This window comes from Limanda limanda, chromosome 5 (assembly GCF_963576545.1).
Source record: "Limanda limanda chromosome 5, fLimLim1.1, whole genome shotgun sequence".
In the NCBI taxonomy this organism is placed as follows: Eukaryota; Metazoa; Chordata; class Actinopteri; order Pleuronectiformes; family Pleuronectidae; genus Limanda; species Limanda limanda.
This window is the reverse complement of record NC_083640.1, coordinates 18,444,419-18,459,260: the sequence shown is the minus strand read 5'-3', so window position 1 is coordinate 18,459,260 and position 14,842 is coordinate 18,444,419. Positions and strand designations below refer to the sequence as shown.

The following is a 14,842-nucleotide window of genomic DNA, read 5'->3' as shown; positions in this document are numbered from 1 at the left end:
CTCACAGCGCTGGGCTCCGACTTTAGTGCCCATGACTCACTGAGCGAATGTATAACGCTTCCAGAAGAAAAAGCAACCCGGTCTGCAGGGCGCAGAAAGAGCCGTGCTCCAGGTTTCGCTGTCACACGGACACAAATCATGCCTTCAAACTCAGTAGACACACAAACAAACACACATAAAACCAATGAAAGCCAAACAAACAGGGCGCTGACGTGGGAGCGCTGTGCAATGATAGTTTCAGTTAGCCGGTATTGATTAACTCGGTGTGCCAATAGGAAGGCCTTGAAGGATCACCCTCCTGCCGAGTCGATACCAGAGGCGCCTGGCCCACCAATCAATACACCCTTCATCACTGGCTAGCACTTTTTTCACCGGACCGCTTCATGATCAGACACGCACACGATTGGGGAGACCGCACATCCACATTCTTATTCACACAGATTCATACGTGTGATGTAAGAAGTCAATGATTCATTTTTCGAGTTAGGCTTCACAATTTGGACAAATATTGGATCTATTTGAGTCGCTGGTGAAGCACAGTGAGCTGAGGAGCTAGATTAGGGCAGAGGACAAGCGGAGGAGGAGATGTGGGAGAAATCGAGGACAAGAGATAGACGGGAATGTTTGGTTGGCCCAGCGGAGAGCGAGACAGAGAGAGAGAGAGAGAGAGAGAGAGAGAGAGAGAGAGAGAGAGAGAGAGAGAGAGAGAGAGAGAGAGAGAGAGAGAGAGAGAGAGAGAGAGAGAGAGAGAGAGAGAGGAAGTCATCAGCATCCTGGAATTTCTAAATTTGACTGGACACTCTTACAAGGACTTTCATCATGCATATGAGGGTGTGTTCCCACTTGTGTGCGTGTACGCATGTGTTGTGTGTGAGAGAAATCAGAAAAATGACCTGGTTTGGGGAAAATCCATTTTGGAACATTTTAGTAATGAGCCTCTGTGTCTGTACATCAAAAGCTGCCAATATTCTCAGCGTGTCAGAGGACATATGGATTAACAATAAAGCACATTTGTAAAACGCTTATATGTTGGATTTACTTTGTATCTCATCATGGCAATTACATTTCCCCCATTTTTTTATTTCATATCTTTTTTTACTTGCTCTCTGTCCAGACTCCTGCCCGTAGTGCCCACGTCTGTCTGTTGCTGCTGATAAGATGAAATAGATTCTTTCTACAACAGCAGGACGTGCCGTATCCCTGGGAAATATTATGTGTTCCTGTCAGACAGAAAAAATACAGAGGGGAAAAAAGAGAGGGATTGGGGCAAGGAAGAAAAACAGTGACAGAACATGTATTTCCAGAAGAAGAAAAAAAGTGTTTGTGCGTCAGAGACACCAGTGGCGGAGCAGGGAGAGAGGGAAAATGTTGATCCATCACTGCCGTGTTAGACAAAGGAACTCCACCCTTCCCACTGTCCAGCCCAGGGATGTATGGATGTGTAAATCCCTGTCTTTTGCTGTCTCTCTTTGTCAGAGATGATTTAGAACAGCTTTAAGCCGGATCGCTGCTCGCTGCCTTGGAGAATCGCACAATAGCTCAATGTATTTCAGAATAAATGGTGCTCTTATCTGACTCGTGGGCCATGTGGGTGAGAGGGTGGGTGTTCGTCTGTGTGTGTGTGTGTGTGTGGTGTGTGAGTAGCCATGCATACACCTGGGTGTGTCAGAGATTGAAAGAGAGAGAGAGAGAGAGAGAGAGAGAGAGAGAGAGAGAGAGAGAGAGAGAGAGAGAGAGAGAGAGAGAGAGAGAGAGAGAGAGAGAGAGAGAGAGAGAGAGAGAGAGAGAAAAAAAGGCGGGAGGAAATCAGGAGCTATTACTGACAGAACTTAATGTCAAACGCACACGCACGCCCACACACACGAAACATACACACGCACAAACACACACAGGCAAAGGTTTATAGCTCCGCAAGCCATATCCTGACAAATTACACTGGGTTGACTGTGGAAACCGGATAAGGTAGAGCAGCACTCCCAGCAGCCCAGTAAATCAGCAGGGAGAATGGCGTCTGGCCCAGGCTGCCCTAAATATAACTCATCTGAAATGGACTGATAAACACTGGCCACTGGGGCCCCTGCTGGATCACAGGGTGTCGATTGTGACCCACTGAACTTGGAAAACACAACGTCTGTGTGGTGAGGCGGTTGTGTGTATCTCTCTGTTTCAACCTACTAGGTTTCTTTACCTTTACATCCTTCTCCTCTCTAATTTTGTTTATACTATGCTTCCACTCTGGTGTATTGCTTAGAGCCAGGAGATGTGGCTATTTGTTAATATGACGGTTTTTCAAATATCAATATTAATCACAATTTGGCAAATAGGTAGAATATATCCAAAATAAGAGACTAAGACGGAAGAGGACGTAGACGGCATCAGGTGTCTTTGAACACCAGCCTGGTCAAAGGATCAACTAGGGAGGGGTCAAAGGTCAGTGATTAGGTCAGTGTCAGTGGAATATCCAGGAAGTCATTCACATGCGGAACTAAAGGCCGTCACTGAACTGAGGCTGGGATTACAATCTCCTGACACCTGAGCAATGTCCCCCGTCACTGATAAAACGCCATCCACTGATGAAAACTGTACGATACAGTCAAAGCCCCAAGATGAAGACAGTAATCCTGAGGGTTAAGTGTATTTTTTGTCAAGGATACTGTTTCCAAAGAAAAAGAGGATCTTCCATAATAATGTCAGATGTGCCTCGGATAAAAGAAAACTTACATGTAAAACAAAAACATCAATAACTACATTTGTTAGCTTTTAATATAATTCAGAAAACATTTGTTATGTACTGTGAATGATCTTGAACATTATTTTGATGTCAAAATGTGATCATAACATATCATCATGATATAACTAAATTAGAAGTTGATCAACAATAAAACTGACTTCATAATAACAATGATGCTGAAAGGCAGAGAAATACATAAACAGAGGAATACTGATGGTGACTTAAAATGTCATTTCATTTGCAGTAAAAGCTGAAATTGACAATAATGTGTGAGCAGGTTTCCTTTATGCCTCAACATGCTCAACAATAACCTAACACTCAAAGAGATATGAGGATTTAGAAATGCCACCTTCATTACTAATATGTTTCCATGTAGCACAATCAGTAATGATGAATGCGTATGAGCCTGTATGAGAGCATGTATTGTTTGCATTTTTATCACGTTGGTTTTATGTTGTTGATTTAACCCCGTCAGGTGCAGACAAAGCTAATCCCGATAATCACCCGTGTGTCTGCCTCATGGGGAAACACCCGGATCCACAGCAGTACAGACACAGACAGCTCTCAAGTGCATGTTTAACCCTTTCACTTACACAATGTTTGAAATGTACAGATGGATTATTTGTCACAGACTTCCAACATGTTTAAGCCTGCCAAAAATATATACAAATATTAAATTGAATTTAAATATATGGACAAAAATGTATATATATATATATATCCTAAAAAAGTGTTAGCATCGTCACCATTAAAGGCTTCTGGCTGATGTTTACGCCTATGATTACCTGAGTGCACTGTGTTTCCACCCTGGATAAAACAAACTGGGTCCCACATTGTCAGGGTGAGATGAGGTTGTGTGCATTAGGCGCCGTTCTCATTAGCAAAGGTTTTCTAGGACATGACAGTGCAGTACACCTGGATCTACTCTGCTACCACACCTGCCACACCTGTACCCCTGGAATGTATAACCCTCGCGCTCACGTGTGTCTGCACGTGCAGACACTTAACAAAACACTGGATTCTATAAGACACGCTTTAACATAGGAAGGTAAACTGTGTGAAATGTATTACAGGACTTAGTTTAATAGAAATGCAACTCATTTCACATTCATCTCTCTTCCCTCAAACTCTCTCACACTATGCTAATGTAGTCTGCGGTTTAGTGTTGGCTTATTCAAAGTGCTATTAGTCATTCAACTTGGTGGATTAGCATTTTGTACAACATTGTACAAGGTGACTGCTGACTGCTGAAACTGTGACAATTATGAGAAACTGCCTTGAACCATCCATCCAAACCTCATTTCCTCTGAGTGTCACAGGGGAAATGGAGTCTAGTACACACTGGACAGGTTGCCAGCTCATCAAAGGGCCAAAATACAGAGACTTAAAAAAAATTACTCTCACATTCACAAATACAAGAGTCTCTGATAAGCCTAAACCCAGTCTGCATGTCTTTGGCCTGTGAGAGGAAGCTCGAGTACCTGCAGAAAACCCACACAAACCCTGGGAGAACACCAAACTCCGCACAGAAAGAAAAACTGCAGCATCATGCCCCCTGCTTTGAACCAATAAATATAAAGTTACACATGATATTTTTTGTTGTTTAAAAAAAATATCATTCTGTGAAGATAGCAGTTTAGGCCAATGAGATGTGCAAATAACACAAGAAGTTCTTTTTTTAAAGATGAATGTGTAAAAAATAATATGTTAGGGACAGTTACCAGAGTCATAATGTTTTACTAGTCAAACTTACTCAAGATGTTGCCTCCGGGGGGGGATAACGATCCTCTACGGATATTTCCAACTTAAAGTAAGGGAGATGGTCTGGGTTCAAGTTCATGTCAGTGATTGGTAGTGCGTCCTGTTTTGACCACGCTCGGCTAAAGGGGCCATTTCCCTCCGGCTGAATCAATGAGAGACACACACCTGAGGATCTGAAGTTCCTCCTGAGAATTCTGCAGCTCATCAGAGAGCCTTCTCCACCTCAGCAGGGCTTTCAGGTCAGAGTGCTCTGCTGTCTCATGGAAGGAGAGCTGGAGGGAGAGATATACTCCATTAAAAGGGATGTAGAGGAAGGGATTAATGTAGAATAAATATGGTTGATTTCATCAGCAGAAACAGAATGAATCAGATTAAATTAAAAGGTCAAATGCGCACTCATATGATGGCAAAAGCACTAACCAGATGTTCTGTCACTGTGCCTTATTGATTTTGGCAGCTCTGCCTGAGTCTTCTTCTTCAGTGCAGAGCTCATATCATAAAGGTGACATGATTCAACAGCCCAGACACAAGAAAAACATTTGCGTAACTTTACACGGTGTGGGAAAGCGAGTAGGAGGATTAGATCTGTGGCGTACGTCAACTCCTGGATTAGAGCTGAAGTAAGTGTTAGCAAAGACAAAAAGCAAAGGATTGGTACAGATGCTGCACCCTATTCCTTTGTGCTGTTGTGTATCTCTTTTTTCAGGTATCATTAATTACTAAGCTTCCAGACTCCTCCTGCCTCAGGCATTAGGACATCTTGAGTAAAGTTATATACACAGGCTCCAAACTGGCAAACTTTTTAGATTTTGATCTACGATACGATCTCTAAAGGCTCAAGTTAGGTGGCAGAAGTTGCTTTTTCTCGACTTTTATGTTTGCCTCAGCTTAGTCCTGTTTCATTTTAAGTAGCTTAGAAAGGTTTGGGGTGGAAAGCTTATTTTGCGGTTGGCTACGGAACTTCTTTCATTTCTTTTTGGCCAATAACTTCTCTGACCTTTTAGACTTAGTTTTTGTTTCTTGATTATCCCTTTTTCTGCAGTGGGACTTGGACCGGAGTTTTTATAAAGTGTTTCCTCCTGTGCTCGATGTTTGCTTTTACTACAATAATGTCATTTCCAACTCGACTTGACATGCAGTCCACCCACAACAGTAACATTTGGAAGTCTTGGCTCAAAAGATGTTGAAATGGAAGGTTGGAACGTCAACCTGCGTTTCCCCTCGCTGTTGTTGTATGAAGGTGCTGGATCACATTATGCAGCAGCACGTCTATATAATGACAGAGGGAAAAAGTGAATGTGCATAAACAAATATCTTAATGTTTCCTGGGGTTGTTTTTCATTGACTGGATTTCCTTTGAGAAAACGTTGCTGTCTCATTTAACTGGGCTGTCAAACTAAAGTAGCCTTAAATAGCTGTATATGGCAGCAGTTGTACTGTACCTGTTGTGCTTGGGCCCAGATAATGTCCTCGAGGTAAGTGGCAAAGCCCTCGCTGATCCATTCCTCAGTCCAGTCTCTTGCTCCAATCACCAGGCCGAACCAGGAGTGGGCGATCTCATGGCACAGCCTGGACCCACACAGAGACAGGCAGCTCTCTCCAGAACCAGGACTCCCATCAGACAACACACTCTGGGACAGGAACATTATATGGGGGCTGCATGGAGAAGACACAGAAAAGGGATAAAGAAGAGGGATCAAGTCAGATATAATTTATATAAGGAACGGGAGGATGTGAGAATGAAGATTAGATGACGGCAGAATAAAAGTGTTTTTGCGAATCAATGAGATTTAGGCTGTAAGAGACAGACAAGTAAAAACAGAGCACAAAACAAGAGGGAGGTATTGGTTGAGAGGAAACAAAAACAAAAGCGAGATGAAGACATGCCCTACAGACAGATTAAAGAATTAGCAAAGTAATATTCCACACCTAGGATTACCGAACATTACGCCTGAACATGCCAAGCAAGACGAACCGACGATGCCTGTCTCCATCTTCTACATTGAGTTTATCTAAGGGCAGCTCATTCATCAAGCCAAACCAAACTACTATGTTAAAATATAAAACCACATGTTCCGTCGAACAAAATTGTCCAACAATAAGCTCAATAAATTACATAATATTTGCGGTTTTGAGTGGTTTTATGCAACTGCTAATCTCGGCCGTTAATCATGGCCGGGTGACTGTGTAACTCCCACTCTTGGTCTTTTCACTTTATGACTTCAGGGCAATGCTGTAAATTTTTGTTTTAACAAGGGTTTGGAAAATGTCATGATGTTCTTCAAAGAAAGATAATTAAATATCGGAGAATGGAACTAAAGGAACATTACAGAGTGTTTCATTTAAAGATCTTAAGTGACTGACATTATAATACATTCCTGACTAATTTATTGGCAAGAAAGTACATTTGCACAAGGAAATTGTATGGGGTTGTATCATACACTTTTAGATTATGTGCATATGAAGTGTATATAAATGTGGTAACAGCTGTTTGCCTCTAGCCTCTCTTGTTACACCATTTAAATACACAAAAAGCCTTAAAGTGCTTTCAGTGATACCAAAGATAAGATACTATTTCTGTACCTGAGAGATGGAAACAACAATTCAAAAGTCTCATTAAGCCTTTTAGCTAATAAGAACACTATCAAAGCTCTGATTCAACCACAACTGGACAGGAAATGCTTTGCAAATGTGCTCTGGCAAATACTATTTATGTGCATAATAGCTTCCAATAATGTCTATTTTTAAAATGTGACATTGAAAAAGTCTAAAGTAGAACTTTGGGTCTTTTCCTTCAACTTCGCCTTTCTTCTTAATTAAGGTCGTTAAATTAAAGTTTAGAAAAAAATTTTTAACTCTACAACATCTGCCAGCAGAAAATACCTAGTAGGACTAGATAAAAAATAAAGAGAATCACCTGTATGATGCATCATCTGGCAACCATGACTGACTGCAGAAGTTAATGACAATACACTAAATACTTGTGGAGACACGTCAGTGTGGACTGTGTAAGGAACAGACCAACACTGTTATCTGCTAAACCATCTTGTAGTTTCAAAAATGTCCAAGTCATTACTGAGCACACAAACACGTGGACACAGCACATGTGACTTTTCACCATGAGACAGCATCGTGGTAAAGCACAGAGCCAAATGGGAGCGCTCTGTCAAAGCCAAGGTCACGGCTGAAGACTTTTCTGGAGCACTCTTTACTTTGCTCTTATCTAACAGGCTCTCGGTGCCCTGGGTGGCTTAGGGCCAACTCTGTGTAAGAGGCAGGCTGTTCTTCAACAGGAGAATGGGAGAGGGGTCACAGAGGTGCAAATAAATGGTCGCTCTCTCTCTCTCTCTCTCTCTCCCCTGGCCCATACAACAACACCGGACTGTCTTGAGATCCTTTCACACTCTCGAGATCTTAAGTGTCTCAACCACCATTGTCCTTAAATTGGAGGGAGGATTTATGGTGAAATGCAGGTCCCTACCGATAAGTTATTTCCCCCCCAACCAACCATTTGACTGCGCCTAATACAGTGAGGTCCATAAATCTGAGGCCACTTACCTTGTCTCTGACTTTTAGAAGTCTTTAACCCTGTGGTCTCCATGTATGTTACAGTAAGCATCATGCAGTGATAAACTACAAAATACAGTGATTCCCCAAAATGAATACTATGGTCTTATTTTAAACTGCTGACACATAGCAAGTGGAATTACTTCACCTGTTGGATTGACAGTTTACTCCCACAGCTACCATCAACCCACACATCGGGGCCATTCACGAATTATAGGGAGCTGTAAAATGAGCTGCTCTCATTGAGCCCAGATTAGCATCTTAAAATACCAGATGACATGTAGAGTTATTCTCTGTCCGTGCTATAACCTAATTATGGTGACAAACTAAGTCAATTATAAAGGAAAACAGTGAGTATAGACATAGGTAAGGCCAGGTCTGCCAGACAGTCTATTTTGGAGGAAAAGAAAATTGGATATCTGAGCAACACAACTACCCTTTATTTCCCTGAGGATTGTTCAATCAGATAGGAGGCAGAGCATCGCCCTCTGCTACTCAGGAACATGTCAACATCATACAGTGTGGTCTTATGGGCATCATTTCCGAGACAGCGTTTCAAATTTAATCCCGTGTTTTTCCTGATTACACAAACAAAGGCTCTCACTGGAGCAGGAGATGCTAACATTAGCCTTATGAGTTTTTTCTGGAGCCTAATCTTATTCCCCCCACAATTGGATAAGCTCGCCTTTGTTGTCAGTTCCAGCAGTGCGTTTGTGTGTGTCTGTGTGTGTGAGTGTGTGTGTGAAACACAAAGACAGCCTTTCAGAGACGGCACTTGCACATGCTCCTCTGAGGGAGGCGGAATCCGTCACTACAGTGACAAATAGTGTCATCCCACCATGGTGGGGATGAATAACAACAGCATCTTTCACATTCACTGATACACTGACTGACATTAGTTGACATCAGGGACCTGTCAGGGATACAGGGAAGTGTTCATGGAAGTGTACACATTCATGCATATGTAGCACCTGCACATGAGTATACAGTACACCTTCACCTCCACTGTAGATGTGAATGTAAGGTCTGCGGTGAGACGGACTTGTTTGTATCTGTATTTGAAATTTAAATAAAAGTTGATAAGGAAATACTGTATTCTTCAGAATTCTGTATTTTTGAAAATAGCAAAGTTGACTCATAAAGAAAGCATTTATTTGAGTTGCTGATTACACCAACAAGTAGAAGAACGTTCAGAGAGCACATACTCAGTTGCTACAAAAAATGATCTATTACAGGAAGTCTAGTCGAAGATGAGCTGCATTTAATAGGAACATGCTAGAGCAAGTCATCCCCTAACCAGAAAGTCACAGTTTAATCCCATGTCTACCCCAATTGTGTGTCCAAAGTGTCCTTGGGCAATAATAAACCTCAAATTGCCCCAGACGGCTGTGCCAAGTGATTTTCGGTAGAGAAAGTGCTGCACATAGATGCACTGGATGAATGAATGCTGTGTGACTGGGTGAATGGCAAAAACTGCACTGTAAGCATTCTGAGTGGTCGACGAGAAAATAAAATAAATACAGACCGTTCATCATAGAGGCGAAAGATACATTTGGACAGAACATTTTCATTTTGGTTTCTTATCATTTTCTGAGGCTGCACATTATGTGTAAATCTGGGTTTGATCTAAACTTGGCCACAACCCTCAAGCCATGTTAATTGATTCATAATTGTTGGCCCTGTGTCATGTTTGTTTTCGATTTCTATTTGATCTTTAATTGACTGCCTCAGTGGCTGTGCAACAAATTGCACTTCTGATGTAATAAAGATGAACTCTGCTCTCTACTCTTCTCCACACAGACATATTCGTTTATGAATTATATTAAAGAAATGGAATTCAAACTTCAAAATTAATTGGATTCCAATTGGATGAATTTTCGTCTCTTGGTTCTTGATGACCTTAATGTGGTGCCTGGAGGCCTCAAGAAAACTATGCATAAACACTTGGACTTCAGGGCAAACACTACATTTTTACATTAGAAGGCTTACAAAGAGACCTTTGACTTCACATACAGCAGGCGATAAACAAAACAACTCACGATGAGAGACTGTCTGCATATAGAATAACAAACAAAAGACCTTAGGTGACCTTTCTGCTGGGAACACCCCACTGGGTCGGAATCGCACAAAAATGAAAAACTGATTAAAGCCCTCCTGTGCTTTCTCACGCGACAACCTCCCGACAAGGACTCACCCGGGGTGACTTGGCCTTGAGTTTCAGAGGTGTGAGCCAGGGCAAATCTTCAATTTGGTGGGACACAGATTGCAATAGTGATTAGCTCCTCCATCTCTCCATCCATTATTCATCCCTCCATCCATTGTTCATGGCTGTAGGCCATTTTTTTCCCAGCGGGACACTTCCATGCATAATGCAGCAGGAGCCCTATCATAGTCCTGTAATTGACATCCCCAGCCAAGCTCAGCTCATAGCCGAGACACCAGTAAAACAGCCCCACGAGACAGAGGGATGAGGAAAAAGATGATGGGAGCTGAGTGAGTGTGTACTGTAAGCGTAAATGAGAGAGTGGGAGAGAGAAGCTAATTAAAGCTGGAGATAAAATTCAACAACACAGAGCGACAGATTGGAGAAAATATAAGGACTGAGAGAGAAGGGAACTTTAATCAGTAAATGGAATGATTATGTGACAGCTATGTATGGAAGGAGAGAGAGAGAGAAAGACACAAGAGAAGAGAAAGACAGACAACATCCTCTTGTCTGTTGTTGTGTGTGATGAGTTTTGCTCTTTCTCCGAGTGCAGAGTCCATTCCCTGGTGCGTTAAAGGTTGAACTGCTGAACCATAATGACACAAGATGCTGTTACTGCAGCATTTTTACACGTTCTACACATTACTACATACCAGTGCAGAGACATGTGGATTTACACTTTTGAGACACAATGACAGACAGGTAGGGAGATGGACAAAAGCCACGTGAAAAACACGCAAAGAACAATTCTTCTCTTCTTTTCTATTCCAGCAAACGGTGGAGGGCCGGCCTTTCTAATATCAGCTTACGGGAGGAAGCTTTGTCTCCCTTCCCTCCCTCTGGAACAGTCTGTGGGCTATTTTAGACACAGGGGCCTATTTGACCAAACTCCTACCACCCTTCGTTCTTTTTTAACAAGTCTGACTTCAAATGTCTGGCATTCCAGGCCGGCTGCAGATCAGCGCCCTGCTCCCAGACGGGGGCCCCACAGGGCCAGGCCAAATGCCACTCCATGTAGGGCCTGATCACATGAGCGAGGGCCAGGCCGGGGCCCCCAGAGAGCCGCCCCACCCACATACACGGGATCGCATCAGAGCCCGAAAATAAATAGCAGAAACGATATCAGAGGTCATCAGGAACAGGGAGGGAACTGTGCTGCTCGTTCAGGAGAGAATGAAGCTTTGTAGTGCCGACACATGAGAGTGAAGTGATGTGGGGTGTTTCAAAGTGAGACTGTTGTTTTCTGTTGAATTCTTACACCTACAAAACATTCATGCTTTTATATGTGTCTAGAGCATGAAAATGACTGTATAAGGTGCAGTAATAACATAGCACCCACATAAACCAGCAGAAAGTCACAGGCACAGACATGGAAAGACACACGCACACACACACACTTTCAGCAAATCCACTTTCAATCCGTATCAGCTGGGAAGTGATAACAGATGTCTTATCCATCGTCTCCTCACAGTACAACAATCCACAGAGCAGTTTGTTCCTTATTTAGTACAGAGTAAAAAAAGTGATTTCATGCAAGAGGAATGTTCTTGAGGGTGTGTGTGTGTGTGTGTGTGTGTGTGTGTGTGTGTGTGTGTGTGTGTGTGTGTGTGTGTGTGTGTGTGTGTGTGTGTGTGTGTGTTGTAAGATGCTGGAGCAAAGACTTAAACAGCATGGACACTTATTTGTCTGTAGTAGTGAGCTCTCTTTCTGCGGCTGAATGCTGGTTTGCTGCTGATATACTGAAGAAAAACAGCAAGAAATCTCTGAATGACACCACGGGCAAAACATACACACCTGAACCACTAATGGATGGCAACCATGGCAACACACACATGCAGGTAGGTACACATGTCAACATGTACCTACACAAAGACAAAATATCACAATGTCTCAGTTTGTCTAAGTTTCACAGTGCTATAATGTCTTGACACAGTACAATTTAATGGAATTACAACAAAGGGCCGATGCAGTATTTCAATGAGCAGTAAAGAATCACAGCAGGAGTTCATCTGTCAATCAGCCAATGTCAATGGAAGTGTCAACGTGACATAACACACATTCCTGTACTGTTGTACCTATTTACACGCACCTCCCATCAGTCACTACCCTGCACTCACAGCCTTCTGTTTGACTTCTGATTCAGCCTCAGTGAGAAAGACGAGGCAAATCCATTTCACAAGATGATCATTTAAGACGTTTTCTTGCCTGCAGGATATTAAGAAGAGTATTTTTCTCTCTCTCTTATGTAACGTGAGAGAACGAGACAAAGAGGAGATGGAAAGTGAGACCGCTCACTACTGCGGGGCAATGTGAAAAGTGTTTGGCAGAATGGAAAAGATGGATGGAGGCGAGATCGATGTGAAATTAGCCAGCGAACGCGGGGAGCTGTCTCCTCCACAGAGGTTTCAGACACAACCCCGGAAGTTGATGGATGTGAATGTGGGTCAGAGGTGTTTGATGTGAATGCCTCTGCAGCAACGCACTTACACAACACCACAACAGACAAACACAAGAAAGAATGTACAAGGTGATTATCACTTTGACAAGTGCTCTAACAAGGTATGAGAACGATCGTGAAGAGGAGGAGCCGCAGTACAAACAAGGTGACAAGTACCGAACTATATTTTTCTTATTGTCCACGAAATAAATGATAAGTCCTACATCAAAATGTGGTTTCTGGACAGGGTTTCTCTGTGGTATAGACAGGCTTTAGCAACACAGACAACAATCATTCATCGCCTTTTGGTCTTTTCATGGGATTTGCTGGAGACTATAGAATATTACCAGACTTATCCTTTAAGACGGCTTACATAATAGGAGATGCATACTGAAAACTAAATGCAGTTAAGGGAATCCCAAAGTGTGGGCCATGAACACGTCATGTCATGGCAATCCATCCAATAGTTGCTTTCACTCAAAGCCACACATGTAAACCTCATGCTGGGTGAATAGGGGATCACAAACTGGATTTATTATATTGGAACCATGCCTGCAAAACTTTGTGCCAACCCATCTCACATATGTTGAGATATTTCACAGGATAAATAAGATAATCTTTGGCCTGCTGGTGTGCTACCGGAAAAAAATCACGAGATGCGTATATACAGAAGGATTCACCACCAATTTGGTGGATTGGCCAATCAGCAAATCGACTCCACGAGCCCGACTAAAAACAGCCTCTTGTGGGAGCAACTGGTCGGAACCAGCTCGGAGCACGGCTCTCTCACCCTGAGGCAAAAATCAAACACAGACATCGGAAGCATTACCAAAAAAGCATTTCACAGCACTTTGTTTCAAATGTCTCATTTTGGCCGGTTCAGCACAGCGGTCCCACGGAGATTAAGTCTTCTGGCTTTGCACAGAGAAATGAAATTACCCCCTAGCCTCTAGGCTGCAATACCACACACACACACACACACGCACACACACACACACGCCCCAGGATGCACACCAACAGAAGCAACAGCACCAGTGTCCCCTACAGCGTGCAATGGACCAATCTATCTCTCCACTGAATGGGTCCTATGGACTCATCCATTAGTTGTAGAATGTGTTGCACAGTGACAGGCCTGTTTTACCACAGCCTCTAATCCAGAGTTATGGCACAGTGTGTCTGTGTTACAGTTAAATGTAGTACTATATACCAACTGTTGCTAGCAGGTTCACATCTGAGAGCACTTCACAGTGGCACACCATCACTCACCAACCACTGATTATTATTATAGCCTATATGGCACCTGGGACCACACAGCAAATAAAGCAGTGGTTATAAATTTGACCGATGCTGCAAATACATCCTAACAACTGGTGATTAATATAGAATTCAAAAAACATCGCGAAATCATTGCATGTCTTCAGCCAAATATATAACCCTGTCATCTTGTAAAGCAGGGGAAGAGTTAATAGATGGCTGCTTCTTTCGTGAGAGGTTACTGGGGAGCAGGTAAACCTATACTGCAGATAGAGCAGGAAAGCTGAGAGGCCCCAGATAACTAGGAATGTCCCTGCAATAACAAAACACTTGCTAAACTTGACCCTGCTATCTTCATTAAGAGCACAGAGAAAGGTCTGACCGAGAAAAAAGAGAGAAGGAAGCCAGAAAAGATGGATAGCAGCAGCCGGGGCTTGTGGGGGTTCCCGTGGGGTGTCCCGCGTCTGCTCACAGATGGCGAGCAAAGGAACAAGGGGGAAACTGTGGAGAAAAATAAATAAAGTTCACCTTAAAAAATCGTAACTACTTGCAATCACTCTCACTGTGTCCGTGACACTCCCTCTCCCTCTGTCCAGGTGCAGGCATGCAGAGCTTTCTTTTCAACCTGCCAGGCTCTTTTGTGTGGCCACAGGAGAGAGGCAGATCCACTCAAGGTGGTAAGAAAGAAACACCTCATCCTTGACTATTTGATTAACAGCTGTCTCCTGAGCCTAAAAAAAAAAAAAAAGAATCTGTCCCCCCCACATCCCGGCCTCATCTCCCCCGCAGTCTCTCTCACCGCCTCCTGAAAGAGCAGAGTCTGTGTCGCACACTTCTAGGGTTACTCCGCAAGATCAAACTGGAGAGGAGAGCAGAAAGGCAAGAA

General features: G+C 43.0%; 1 protein-coding gene across 1 annotated transcript in view; it reads right to left on the bottom strand.

Annotated features, from left to right (window-relative positions):
- The window catches only part of aopep (aminopeptidase O (putative)), a 71,696-nt gene that overhangs the window by 44,757 nt on the left and 12,097 nt on the right, over positions 1-14,842 (bottom strand). The window contains exons 7-8 of the mRNA XM_061072298.1: positions 5,935-6,148; positions 4,658-4,764 (exon numbers count right to left, since the gene is read on the bottom strand). Of these exons, the coding sequence (XP_060928281.1) occupies positions 4,658-4,764; positions 5,935-6,148 (321 nt within the window). The remainder of the gene's footprint in view (positions 1-4,657; positions 4,765-5,934; positions 6,149-14,842) is intronic.